This window comes from Acanthochromis polyacanthus, chromosome 9 (genome assembly GCF_021347895.1).
Source record: "Acanthochromis polyacanthus isolate Apoly-LR-REF ecotype Palm Island chromosome 9, KAUST_Apoly_ChrSc, whole genome shotgun sequence".
Lineage (NCBI taxonomy): Eukaryota > Metazoa > Chordata > Actinopteri > Pomacentridae > Acanthochromis > Acanthochromis polyacanthus.
Genome location: NC_067121.1, coordinates 19,245,289 through 19,259,196, shown reverse-complemented (window position 1 = coordinate 19,259,196; position 13,908 = coordinate 19,245,289). Strand labels below are relative to the sequence as shown.

The following is a 13,908-nucleotide window of genomic DNA, read 5'->3' as shown; positions in this document are numbered from 1 at the left end:
TCATCTGTCACAGGAGGTGATTTCACACAGAAAAAGGGTCTCTAAAAATTTTGCTTTCTGATTTTGTGTTACATCAATATTTTCCATTTACCTCCGAAATCACTGACCATTAAATCTGCCCTGAATTGTACAGTTTATGTAACAGTGCTATGTGCAAACTGCACCGCATTACAGATGTAGCAAGGAAGTGTTTAATTCTGCTACAGCTTTAAGTGACACTCGGCTCTGTGTGAGGTGTTCGGTTACCTCTGAGGAATGTTGTTTCTATATCTGTCTGCATGTCTGAAGAACCAACACGAAGAGCATGCTCTGCTTACATCTAAAGGGTTAATACATAAAAATGAATCTTCAAAAGCTCTTTTTAATGTTACAAAGGCATAAAGTACTGTGTCATAGCTAGTTACAGTGCTGCTACACTCTCTCTGTACTGTAAGGACCTTAGTAAGTAGGTCAGAAAGTGAAAACTGAGAATGTAATGGTGATCAGCCTGATTTAGAAACAGCTCCTCTTAACTGTGTGTGTGTGTGGACCTTGCCTTGCCAGATGCGGATGTGGAGGTGGAGGGGGTTCCCGTGGCTCCGTTGGATGTGCGCTGTCATGATGCCAACAAGGACTATGTGGTGGTAACCTGGAAGCAGCCAGCGGTGGAGGGCAGCAGCTCCATCCTGGGATACTACATCGACAGGTTGCTCACTTCAATCTCTCACGCTTTACAATATTTTGCCCATGTTTTACACACTATTATCTGGCAGTTCAATTATAATTCAGCTTACATAGGATTTCATATCATGCTATTTGCAAGATATACAGAAAACTTGATTGTACTTTTTCTTTTGATGTAGAAAAATGAATACTGCAGGCACATGTCGCTCACTCAAATTTGTCCTAGATTACCGTCGAGCTGCAATCTCGACAGATAAATGTCATCATCGAGATAAATAACACCTACATGGATCCCTACCTGCTGTCCCTGTGTGGGCAGGTAGTCTGAATGATGGGCTGTTTATTTCTGTGGCAGTTATTTATATCATTCAAACCCAATGAGACTGACGTTGTCTAAGACCAGCTATTTCCCTGTGGAGGCATTTTTTCTTGATATTAAACACCAATGTTCGCAAATATGACAAATATGTTCTGCAGGTGTGAGGTGGGCACCCATCACTGGGCTCAGTGTAATGACGACCCAGTGAAGTACGCCCGCTTCCCTGTCACCGGACTGGTGGAGGGGCGTTCTTACATCTTCAGGGTGCGGGCCTTGAACAAGGCAGGAGTCAGCCGTCCGTCCCGTGTCTCTGAGGCCGTGGTTGCCATGGATCCCTCTGACAGGGCCCGTCTCAGAGGTAAGAGTCCTCCTGACCTGATTCAACAAACAAACCCTCAGAATTTTTACATATATTTCTGTTATTCCTCCAAACAGCTGGTCCCTCAGCACCTTGGACTGGAATGATCAAGTTCACAGAGGAAGATTCCACTGGTACGGAAACTTTTTGCTGTTATTCCGGAGTATTAAGGTGTCATGTTGTTAGACATTGTATTCTTCAGTTGGCTCAGCTGTTTGCCCTATTTGGGTATCAAACCTCAGCATCTTTCAAGTACTGACCAAATTATGTCAGGTATAACAAGATTAGCAGTCAAAGAGTTGCAGTACTCCGCCAAGGTTGCTCAGTTGTATGATTTCCGATGGATAAGTCCTGATAAGTCCACAGCGGTCGATTTGTAGCATGATCACAATCATGTGATCGTCAGCACGCAGTAGACGTAGTGTTCACTTGTTGTCATAGTGACAGTGACGTTATGCTGCTATCTCGCAATCATACAGAAATCTTTCACAAATCCGTGGATCCAGACTATAAGCCACATCACTGTCAAAATCTAATCAATTGGTCCTTGTGTCATTTCTACGGAGCCCCCTAGGGGACCTCCTTCCTGTTTGTGTTATATCCCTTCCTGTTGTACTTTTTCTCCTCCGCGTTTGTATTTTATTCCTTCGCGTTTGTGTTTTTTTCCTTCGCGTTGTACTTTCTCTCCTCCGCGTTTATTTTTTAAGGAACACTTTTGTCATTTTTGCCCTCCGCCTTTATTTTTTAAGGAACACTTTTGTCATTTTTGCTGTTGACAAGTTGTTTTTCAAAGACGGAGTTCGCGTTCAAAGTCGAACTCCGCGTTCAAAGTCGAACTCCGCGTTTAAAAACGAACTCCGCGTTCAAAGTCGAACTCCGTCTTGGGCCCGAGCAGTGTCACTCAGTCAGTCTGTTGAGCGTGCAGCAGGGGAGTCAGAGCACGGATTCCTACGGTACTGCTTCCTGTCCAAACTTAGTTTGGAGGTTTGCTTTGCTTGGCACACCGGCTGATCATCACCTTGGGACATTACACGCCAAACGGTAAATAATTATTTTAATGAATACCACAGTGCTTCGTCTATTGTTCTGAACTCTGCTTATCTCAAGTCACATTAGCCCTTTCTGTATTTATCGCAGTTGGACTGCTTCGGTTTGCACGCTAGCATGAAGCTAAAAGGAGTGCTCGTTTTTGTCAACGTTTCTACTGACCAAACCGCGACTGTTTCTCTGAATGTATAAAAAGCGCACCGCCCCGCGCGCGGTCCCACTGAACAAAAACGAGCTCGTTTTTGTCAACGTTTCTACTGACCAAACCACGACTGTTTCTCTGAATGTATAAAAAGCGCACCGTCCCGCGCGCGGTCCCACTGAACAAAAACGAGCTCTCCTTTTAGCTTCATGCTAGCGTGTAAACCGAAGCAGTCCAACTGCGATAAATACAGAAAGGGCTAATGTGACTTGAGATAAGCAGAGTTCAGAACAATAGACGAAGCACTGTGGTATTCATTAAAATAATTATTTACCGTTTGGCGTGTAATGTCCCAAGGTGATGATCAGCCGGTGTGCCAAGCAAAGCAAACCTCCAAACTAAGTTTGGACAGGAAGCAGTACCGTAGGAATCCGTCCTCTGACTCCCCTGCTGCACGCTCAACAGACTGACTGAGTGACACTGCTCGGGCCCAAGACGGAGTTCGACTTTGAACGCGGAGTTCGTTTTTAAACGCGGAGTTCGACTTTGAACACGGAGTTCGACTTTGAACGCGAACTCCGTCTTTGAAAAACAACTTGTCAACAGCAAAAATGACAAAAGTGTTCCTTAAAAAATAAAGGCGGAGGGCAAAAATGACAAAAGTGTTCCTTAAAAAATAAACGCGGAGGAGAGAAAGTACAACGCGAAGGAAAAAAACACAAACGCGAAGGAGAAAAAGTACAACAGGAAGGGATATAACACAAACAGGAAGGATGTCCCCAAGGGGGCTCCGTACATTTCTGATCTTCCCTGAAAATTTCATCCAAATCCATAGTCCATTTTTGAGTAATGTTGCAAACAGACAAACAGATGGACAAACGAACACCTTGTTCCTTGCCAGAGTCATAAATTAGGCCGGAGCTCTGCCTCTTGACACCCACATCCATCTTTCATAGTATCTCAGCATTAGCAAGTCTCAAACAAACCCACAAATCTATGTTCAGACACTGTTGAAGGATGCAGACTTCTTTTCTTTGGCTTTGTCACACAGCAGCATGATCGATGTGTGTCTCCAAATTGAGAAAGAAACTGCAAATAATATAAACATTTTATACACACAGTGTTTATTTTTTAAATATATATCTTCATAGCATTACCTTATTCAAATGGAATTTTGAAAACAGATCTGCTGCGTACAGATTCCAAGTTTTTTGTAAAATCAATAAGAACAAAGCATCTCCAGATGAGTCTACCACCTGATGGTGGTAGCTGTTGCTATATTTTTTATTTTCAGTAGATTCTTTAAACACACATTTCTTAAAATGCATGTAATATACAATTTTAGACATCTTTTTATGCAGAAAGAGTTCCTGTATGACTGCTTGTGCTGACAAATCATTAAACGCTGATCATTTGAGACTTATTTTGATAACTGGCAACAAAGGAGTTTGTGAAATAAATATACTTGTTTTCCTCTTACTAATGCAACTAAAAAAATACTGCTTTTTTTGGTATCTGCACTGAAATTGAGCTATATTTGCACAAGAATCAACAATCAGCCCAACACACCTGCACTAGTCATAAGTAAGTTCTCTGGTTGATCACCTTCAAATAATGAGCGTCTTCTTCCCTCCTCAGCGGGCGTGGTCCCTGGAGAACCAACTGATGTTGTGGTTACCGAGGCAACCAAGAGCTATGTGGTTCTCGCCTGGAAGCCCCCTGTGCAGAGGGGTCACGAGGGAGTCATGTATTACATAGAGAAGGTGAGGAAGAATGGAAAAATGAATCTTGGGCATACATCAGTTTAAAAATAGTCTTCGATATAAAGTGATTTCCAAGCCTTCATTTTGGTAGCAAATTAGATTTCCAATGTTTTCTTATGTGGACCATTATTATTAATAGAATTGTATTCATAATACAACAAATCACTGAGCTAAAATCCATTTTGTACTGGATATTGTATGGCTGCTCAAGAGTAAATGTGAAAAATGATTGTCAGCATATGTTAATGGACCAGTGCACAGTGATTAACACCATTACAAGTATGCCAGTGTCTAGAATTTATAACTTATGTCCTTTTTCAGTCATTCAATTGAAATATGAAAACAAACATGTATAAGGAAAACAGACTATTTTTTTTAGAATATCCCTGAATCTTAATTTTTATTTAATTGTTGAATTTTACTCCCAAAAACAAACCTATTAAAATGAAACAATGGCAGTGTATGTTGACCACAGGCCATTAGACAACTGACATGTAGAAGACTAGCACATGGAGACTTGATACCCCTCACGCCATACTTTTAATATACAGTGAAGATGTCATTGTTAGACTTCCCTGACTACTGTTACGTGGGGAGCTGGAGAACCCAGGCGCAGACATCAAAAGACTGGCAAACTGGTGAAATCAGGAAAGGATTTTATTTAACCAGAAAACTAAAAAAAAACAAATAAAAAATACATCAAGGGAGCACTTGTTACGACCCGAAAAGGGTCCAACATATTTAGAGAAGGGACACAGGACAACAAAATAAGGGATCAAACAATATTTTTATTTTTAAGGTTTTAAACTGCTTCTTCGTTCTGAAGGAGATGCATTTTTAACAAATTAAATAACTTCAGTTATCAGAACGGAAGAAGATCCCTTAACCACAAGTGCCCCAAAACAAAAAGAAAACCCAAAGTTCAAACGAAAGTTGGCCCAGGAGAGTCAGCCAAACATAACAAAAGGACGTGGTCCCCGGCCAACTGCTACGCGGTCGTAGGAGCGGTTTCCAAGTCCAAACTAAGGAAAAATAACCCCAACTAAACCCATTAAAGCAAAACACGAAAACATGACTACCGGTCACCCCTGGGCAAAACAAAGTACAAAGTAAAGACAAAAGGCTAACCAGCTAGCATTGGCATGGCCAGAGCCAAGCAGCCAGACCTTCAGGTGAGGAGCACACCAGGTGTGTGACGAGCTCCGCACCTGCAGTGAGTGAGGAGGGAATGAGAGAGAGGCAGCCACCAGGCAAGCAAGGCGCGACTCTCCATGGCCTGGGAACAGCCCCCTTTTAAAGGGCAGCTGCGCTAATTAAATTATGTGCCCCCAAGCACATAACAGCACTGAACTAGGGGAATCAAACTAAACCAGGCAACTACTAACAAACACTGTGAACTCAAAACGGAAGATCACAAAACTAAACTGAATTAACAGAACTAAGCTAAGGAAGGGAGCTCACAAACCAGGGGAAAGCTAGACAGAAGAGACAGGGAAGCAAGCTCAGGGAATCCAGGTGGAGAGGAGCAGAGTCCAAATAGGGGAAATCCAGGAGGCAGGGGGAAACAAAGTCCAAAAGTGAGCAGAGTCTCTGAAGGAATGTGAATTGATGATCCGGCGAGGTGTAACTGAACGCAGGGAGCTTAGCTGGAGGTGAGGTGGAGAACAGGTGAGCTGAGTTCAGCTAATTATGGGAGCTGACACTCCCTTCAGTAATCAGCAGGGAGAGCAGGAGGGCGAGTGACAGAGAGAGAGAGAGAGAGACATGAGGGAGAGAAGACAGACCGAGGAAGCCAAAAAGATCAAAACAGAAATAGATCAGGAACCAAGGGAGAAAGGAGGACAAAAAAGTGGGAAGAAGGACAGGAGCTGGAGCAGGATCCTAACAACTACAGTCATGTTATCTGCTTCCATGTCTAACATTTCTCTGGCTCTCTATCGACCACAGTGTATGTCTGGGACCGACACCTGGCAGAGGGTGAACACCAGTATGCCAGTTAAGTCTCCCCGCTTTGCCCTGTTTGACCTGGCAGAGGGTAAGTCCTACAGCTTCCGTGTGCGCTGCTGCAACTCGGCTGGCGTGGGCGAACCCTCTGAATCCACGGGAGACATCACAGTGGGAGATAAACTGGGTGAGCTGCCACACAGGGGAATCAGCGTCCTGCAGGAGGTTGTCAAAAATCATAATATCACTGCTTTACTGCCCAGCCCTATTTCTTCGTCAGAGACTCCTGCACAGTTCTGCACCATTGTTATTCATTATTTGCTCTTACTGCCCACACATCCTTTGTTTCTGTCTTATTTTTTTAACTACCCTTTTTCTCTCTCTAACAGATCTGCCGTCGGCTCCAGGCAACCCAGTGGCCACCAGGAACACTGACACCTCTGTGGTGGTCTTCTGGGCGGCCTCGAAGGATGTCAGACACTTGGCGGGTTACTATATTGAATGCAGTGTGGTGGGCACGGATAACTGGGTGCCCTGCAACAATAAACCTGTCAAGCAGACCAGGTGGGCCAGACATAAAGTATTCTTTATTAAAGTTTGAAGAGGGACTATAACTTTACTCAATAGCATTGACAGTGACAGTTATGGGAAAATGAAAAATTATTAAATGAAGTGTAATAGTAGCACAAACTGGGAAGAATTTGAAAGGCACAAAATGCCACATTTTGAACAGAAATATATCATTAATATTGCAACAAACAACTAACCTCTATGTAAGATATAGTGGAGTGAAGGCATTCTCTTACAGAGACTGAATTCTCACTCCGGTCATACCAGAGCAAACAAAGCTGTAGCTGTCAAGTAACCCCCAGACAGACTGTAAGAAACCGTTTTATGTATAATGCCCTTTAACTTGGAGAGTTTCTGAAAGTAGTTCAACCTGCATGGCTGAATCCACTGAGGTACGTTTCTTCCAGAGCAGTTATGCCCCTAAATAAGTCCAGTCTGTTGGTTGGCGGTAACATTTTCTGCTGTTGTTGATAAGCTGTGAAATGATAATCTCTCTATTCTGTTCAGGTTTGTGTGCCATGGCCTGACCACTGGGGCCAACCTCGTGTTTAGAGTCAAGGCAGTAAACGCTGCTGGATACAGCAAGAGCTCCTCTAATTCTGATGCTGTGGTTGTACAGGCTGCCATCTGTGAGTATCCGCATCAGATTTCACCTCCATCGGTCACATTGTCATTCACACTGATTCATCCTCCCAGCATCATCCAGAGAATGATTGTTGAGAATGTACATGTCTATTTTCATCTGAACCCATTTTTTAAATTCTTGAAATAAAAAATAAGATTTTATTCTCATAGAATTTTTTTTAGCAGTAAAATGCCTATGTACTCTTAAATGCAAGTGCCGGTTGGTGTACTGCATGTGCCTGCATGATATATTCATCACTAACACTACATTTTGTTATGTTTCCCATTCTGGTATTTTTTTTGTGACAAGGTTAAAGCAGTCAGATAATGTTTTTCAATGCTTTTACTTTGTGTAGGTATTGATTTCTGCAAACATCTGATTTTGCTTGAGTTCTGTTTTGCCATGTGGTAACTCTTCAGAGGTGCCTCTTGGTGCATGGTCAAGGTGAAGGCTAAAACATTGTGTTCTTAAAGAGCATGATCCTAATGAGAGACTCACCTGGCTTCGGAGATTTTCTTAGTGAGAAAGTTGTCCTGCTTCTTTCTTGAGTGTAAGTATTTTATCCATTACAGTGATCCTAAAAATAGTGTATTACTTGTGTGTGCAAAGCATGTGGCTTGTATAACTGTAGCAGTTATAAACGCTGTGATATCTTAATACTAATGACCAATAAGATCTGTATGAGATTTGGCTAATGCAAGGCCATCTGTTTGAAATAATGGTGATTATGAGTTTCTCATTAATTAAAAGACAGTCTGAACATATGAAAATGATTTTCTTTGACACACTCCATCACGTTTTCTCGTACAATTGCCAACCAGCTTGTCTTCTCTCACCACAGCCGTACCTGGGAAGCCCGGCAGTGTAACCCTGCTGGAGGCCGTCAAGGATTATATGGTCCTGGGCTGGACTGCACCCGCTAACAACGGAGGAGCTGATGTCAGGGGATACTTTGTGGACTACAGAACCGTGAAGGGAGGCGTTGTTGGGAAATGGCATGAATTGAACCACCAGGCACTGACTACAACTTCATATAAAGTAAGTTCTGGTACCTGAGGCTGCCACACACATTTAGAGTGGAGCTGATCTGACCTGTGACTGGAGGAGTAGCAGCCAGTCTTAGTTCTGAGTATCATCACTACATTTTGTCAAGCAGGCAGTCAGTTTTACCACACTATTATGTTGTTTACAAGTTCTGCCTGGTAATTACAATAAATAATAAACTGTACCTTAGAGTGCATGTATGTTTTTAATTATCTCTAATTATTTGCATTTTAGGCTGAGAACCTGAAGGAAAATGTCTTCTACCAGTTCCAAGTGAGAGCGATGAACATGGCTGGTGTGAGTAAAGGCTCTCTGCCCAATGCAGCTCTGGAGTGCAAGGAATGGACCATTACTGTTCCAGGTATGAGAGACAATGTGCTGGTAGATCTTACAATGAGAACAATTAGATGACTAACCAGCAGAAAATTATTTGGCAACTATTTTGATGATCAGTTTAACATTTAGGGCTGCAAGGTGGCTTGGTGGTTAGCACCATCGCCTGGCAGCTACAAGATCCCCGGTTTGTGTCCCAGCCTGGTTCTGGGATCTTTCTGCATGGAGTTTACATGTTCTCCCTGTGCATGCGTGGGTTTTCTCCTGGTACTCCAGTTTCCTCCTACAGTCCAAAAACAAGCTGAGGTTAAGTGGTGATTCCAAATTGTCCATAGGTGTGAATATAAGTGTGCTCGTTTGTCTCTATGAGTAGCCCTGTGACAGATCAATGACCTGTCTAGGTTGTCCCCTGCCTTCACCCTAAGTCAGCTGGGATAGACTCTCTCCCCCCATGACCCTTTTGAGAATTAAGTGGTGTATAGATAAAGGATGGATGGATGGACTTTACCATTTAACACTTTACAGCTCTTTGTTTGATTTGCAGCATCAAAATGAATCTAATGAAATGTGGGTTTTAAATTTTTGTTGTCCATTTACTTCCAAGTACTTCACCAACAGATAATCACATTTGTATTGTTGCTTGACAATGCAGTGTTTAGCTGTTAGCTACTCACTGGTTCCAGCATTCTTATTGTACCTGTGCTGCTGTAGCAGTAGTTTTGTGTGGACTCCTCTAGCTCCTAATGGTACAGTCCAACCATAAGCACAAAACAGAAAATATACAATATTAAGTCATTTTTCATTTTGGTTCAAATATGTTCTGAAACAACAAACCCCATGTGAATAATTTAAAATGAATCTGAGAGACAATTAAGCATCTGTAAAATCATCAAATAAAATTGATAATGGCAGTTCAAACCCATTTTCTATTTGTTTCACTATGATGGTGCAAACTGATCAAAGAACTGCAGTATCACATGGACCATCTAAGCTATTTTTGAAGAAAAAACTACTCAATGCTATCTGGTTGGAAAGGTTTTAGGAATGTATGTCCTACCTGTCTAATGTGATAATTCTAAATGTCTTTTGGTTCTGAACTGAGTGTTGGTCAAAACGCATGATTTTAAGATATCAACTGGGGTTTGACAGCATTTAGTTAGAAAGATTTATCCTTTAACTGACTTTTCTTACAAACTGAATGATAATAAAAGAGATTGATGAATTCGTAATGAAAATTATTGGTTGTTAAGGTAATACAAGACTTCCAGAGACAAACACCCAACCAAGTTCAGATAATAATCAAATCATTTGTATTGGACACAGCCCATCTCTAGTAGATCGCTGATCCATCGGGTCAGGAGAACACATTAAAAATTTATTTGAACAATACGCAAAACACATTTCTCTTCATAATAGGGTTTCTGTGTAACTGCCATATTGGCTAACAGTACCATGATTTAAATTATATGTAATTCCACTGACTTTGAAACACTTGCTATATTGTCATATATATATATATATATATATATATATTGTTTTTCAAATATATTTTCTTTTTTCAACATTTACAGTTTGTTTCAGAATCTGTAATTATCCCCTCATATATGTTCCCAGGTGCTCCTGTTGGTCTTCATGTGCTGGAGGTCCGTGACACTTCAGTCGTGGTTCTGTGGGAGCCACCAGCATTTAATGGCCGCACTCCTGTCAATGGCTACTATTTGGACATCAAGGAGGCGTCTGCTGGTAGCGACGGCTGGAAGGCTGTTCACGAGAAGGTCAACAAGATGAAATACATGAAGGTAAGCATGATCTATATATTGTGGATTGGACAACATGGCCTTCTTGCATTAATCTTCATCTGAAATATGCATGTGAAATGTTACCTCACCATGACTCGTCATGTGCCGATTCAGGTGACTGGGCTGAAGGCTGGTACATCCTACGTCTTCCAAGTGCGTGCTCAAAATCTCGCTGGAGTTGGAAAACCCTCAGCAGCCTTAGGTCCAATCCTGGCCCAGACTCGTCCTGGTGAGTGTGATTGTTATGTAACTCGCATATTTAGTCACAAAGTGGTCCTACGCAGGTCTGGAAAGTTTTGAAAACTGCTGTTCTTCAATAGTGACACAACTTCAGCTTGTAGACGTCTCTTCACTGACTTTCCTGTCTTGCATTGTTATTATTTGCCCATGCAAAGACTGAAATCTGTAATTCTAGTGATGTCCTCACAAGATCACCACTGAGTCTCTCTGTTGCAGGCACCAAGGAGATTTATGTGGATGTCGATGATAACGGAGTGATTTCTATGATCTTCGAGTGCTCTGAGATGAAAGAGGGCTCTGAGTTTGTTTGGTCCAAGAATTACCAGGCAATCACAGACACCTCTCGCTTGACCATTATCAGTGAAAAGGGCAAGTAAGTGTCCTTTATTTGCCCAGAAAACCCAACACCTGTCTACACTGCAAACATTTTCCCCATCAAACCATCAAAAGTCCTTCATCTTCCCTCACATTCTGTTTGTGTGCTCACCTCCAGAACCAGAGCGATCTTCAACAGTCCCTCCCTGGAGGATCTGGGCACCTTCTCCTGTGTGGTCACCAACACTGATGGCATCTCCTCCAGCTACACGCTCACTGAGGAGGGTGAGTCAGATAACACTGGTCCCATTTACGGATAGAACTGACGTCACAGCTGTAGTGCTGAGTGAGTGAGTTTGTGAGGACGTGAAATGGTGTGAAAAGGAGGAATGGGACGGCCTATCATTACAGCACACACTGCCTGGAAACAATGCACGGCCATTCAAAAAGACAGAATTTAAATTTGTGTTTTCTTTGCAATTTGATCAGCTGTTTGTGAAATTACAGTATTTATACATTCTGGCAAACTACCAAATAAATAAAGCGAAGAGAAAGAAAGAGAGAGAGAAGCTAGGTGCTTCAAGACAAATTTACTAGTGGATTTCTTCCTTTCCCCTTCCATTTTTGGTTTGTATCCATTTTGTGGAAGGTGTTTTCATTATAAACCAAAGACTCTCTGGAAAGTCTACAGATTTGAGGAGTCACAGAAAGGGCACAAAAAGTCTGCATCAGAAACCTCATGCACTTGACATTTTAACAGTGGGACCGGACTAAACCCACACACACTCAGCAGGAATGCGCCTCAAAGTTGGTGAGTGTGTAGACTGGGATTGGGCCAGCCTTGGACGTGCATACTGCTGTCTGCTAGCCTGTGTCAACAGCTGCTTCAAATTAACCTCTGTTACTCTGAGGCATATTTGTTTTTCTCCTGAAGGTTGTCTCATTTATTTAGTGCTGTTTGTCAGTTTCCAGAGGTCACGGCATTCATCCATCTTGTTGTTGTGATGTTGTTTTTCTCCTTTTCGACAGGTCTCAAGCGTCTTCTGGACCTCAGCCATGAGCACAAGTTCCCTGGTGAATATCGATACATCACACGATATGTTATTAACACCAGAGTTTTGTGTTTTATATTGATTCAAGTGTAGATATTGTTGTAGATATGATCAATCTATAAGCCTATGTTTGCCCAGGATATTGCTGATACCAAGCTAAAGGTACTCAATGCCTCGCAATAATTTCTACATGAAAAATGTATAGTTGGTTCCACAAAATTTTTTGAAAATCTGCTACTCTTCAGTTATTCCCTTCAAGAGTCAAATGGCCATGGACCTGCTTGAGAAGGGTCGTGTCCGGTTCTGGACTCAGTTGGAGAAATACACTTCTGACTGTCAAGTGGAGTATGTCTTCAATGATGCCATCATTACTCAGGGAAAGGTAGGAATCATGCCTGTATCATATTGTTCAGTGTGTTCATTTCTAAATCAGATTAACTTTCAAAAGTTATAGACTGAGGTTTCTCTGTGCTTTATTGTTTCCAGAAATACACAATGAATTTTGACAAGTCCACCGGCGTCATTGAAATGTTTATGGACTCTCTGGAGGTCACCGATGAGGGAACGTTCACCTTTAACCTGGTGGATGGCAAGGCGAAGGGCACCACCAGTCTGGTGCTAATTGGAGATGGTGAGATCTCACATACAACTCTCAATTCCATACTGCTGTTATGTTCAGATTTATTAGTATCATAATTTCACATGTGGAAACAGAATAGATGGCCTAACCTGCCGTTTACTTATAGTGAGTCAAACTAAAAGCATTACTCTGTCAGGTGTGTTGTATTTCCTGCAGTTAAAGTATATGTCCATTGAGGGGCAGCAGAACACAACTTTCCTTACTGTCATGTGTTCTTCATTTTGGATGGAGCAGATTTTCTGATGCCATTTACAGTGATGCAAAAATAGGAATTTCAAAATCTGAATTTGACCTTTTTTTTTTTTTTTTTTAATCATTGTCCAGAATTCAGAGAGCTTCAAAAGAAATCAGAATTTGCGAGGGCAGAATGGGTCAGGAAACAAGGTAAGGGTTCTCACTTCTTCCTCACAAAAGTTTATTGCTCAATTACAAATGTATTTCTGAAACAGTTTTCTGTTGCCTCTCTGCAGGTCCTCACTTTGTTGAGTACCTCGACTTTGCTGTTACTCCAGCATGTGATGTGCTGCTGAAATGCAAGGTGAGAAAATGAACTTACACTGCTGGTCATATTTCTTCAATAGAAGCTGTGTTGAGGCTACACAACTTGTTCCCTTGTCTCTTCCGTCTTTCACAGATCGGAAATGTCAAACCAGAGACGGAGATCATTTGGTCTAAGGACGCCATTGAGATTGCAGAGGATGATGAGGATTCTCAGAAAATTGAGATGAAGGACGACCAGCTGACCTTTAATATCGGAAAGGTCAGCTTTTAGATGGAGGCCGTACTTTGCGAGGAGTCGTGAGCTTACGAGTAAAGAACTGAAAGCAATGCTGATGCAGCAATGCTTGTGTTGTAGAGCTTGACTAGATGCTGCGCTGCTAACCGTCCCTCGCTCTGACACACAGAATCATAAATGATGAAACACTTTTAAAAATGTTCACCTTTCCATCCAATTGGAGTGCTGCTGGAGTCAGTACGTTGGTATCCGGGCAGATGTTTTTATCTATAACGGACTCCCCTTAGAAGCAGTTACTTTTAATCCTTATATTAAAAT

The 13,908-nt window shown here is 42.0% G+C and overlaps 1 protein-coding gene across 3 annotated transcripts in view; it reads left to right on the top strand.

Annotated features, from left to right (window-relative positions):
- myom1a (myomesin 1a (skelemin)) overlaps nucleotides 1-13,908 on the top strand; it is a 29,144-nt gene that overhangs the window by 9,635 nt on the left and 5,601 nt on the right. For all 3 annotated transcript variants that reach the window (XM_022218130.2, XM_022218129.2, XM_022218131.2), the window contains 19 exons: nucleotides 544-685; nucleotides 1,141-1,340; nucleotides 1,418-1,474; nucleotides 4,168-4,292; nucleotides 6,240-6,423; nucleotides 6,626-6,800; nucleotides 7,314-7,435; nucleotides 8,273-8,469; nucleotides 8,710-8,836; nucleotides 10,423-10,607; nucleotides 10,722-10,836; nucleotides 11,064-11,220; nucleotides 11,341-11,447; nucleotides 12,192-12,236; nucleotides 12,460-12,596; nucleotides 12,701-12,845; nucleotides 13,179-13,238; nucleotides 13,325-13,392; nucleotides 13,489-13,614. In XM_022218130.2, the coding sequence (XP_022073822.2) occupies nucleotides 544-685; nucleotides 1,141-1,340; nucleotides 1,418-1,474; nucleotides 4,168-4,292; nucleotides 6,240-6,423; nucleotides 6,626-6,800; nucleotides 7,314-7,435; nucleotides 8,273-8,469; nucleotides 8,710-8,836; nucleotides 10,423-10,607; nucleotides 10,722-10,836; nucleotides 11,064-11,220; nucleotides 11,341-11,447; nucleotides 12,192-12,236; nucleotides 12,460-12,596; nucleotides 12,701-12,845; nucleotides 13,179-13,238; nucleotides 13,325-13,392; nucleotides 13,489-13,614 (2,474 nt within the window). The remainder of the gene's footprint in view (nucleotides 1-543; nucleotides 686-1,140; nucleotides 1,341-1,417; nucleotides 1,475-4,167; nucleotides 4,293-6,239; nucleotides 6,424-6,625; nucleotides 6,801-7,313; nucleotides 7,436-8,272; nucleotides 8,470-8,709; nucleotides 8,837-10,422; nucleotides 10,608-10,721; nucleotides 10,837-11,063; nucleotides 11,221-11,340; nucleotides 11,448-12,191; nucleotides 12,237-12,459; nucleotides 12,597-12,700; nucleotides 12,846-13,178; nucleotides 13,239-13,324; nucleotides 13,393-13,488; nucleotides 13,615-13,908) is intronic.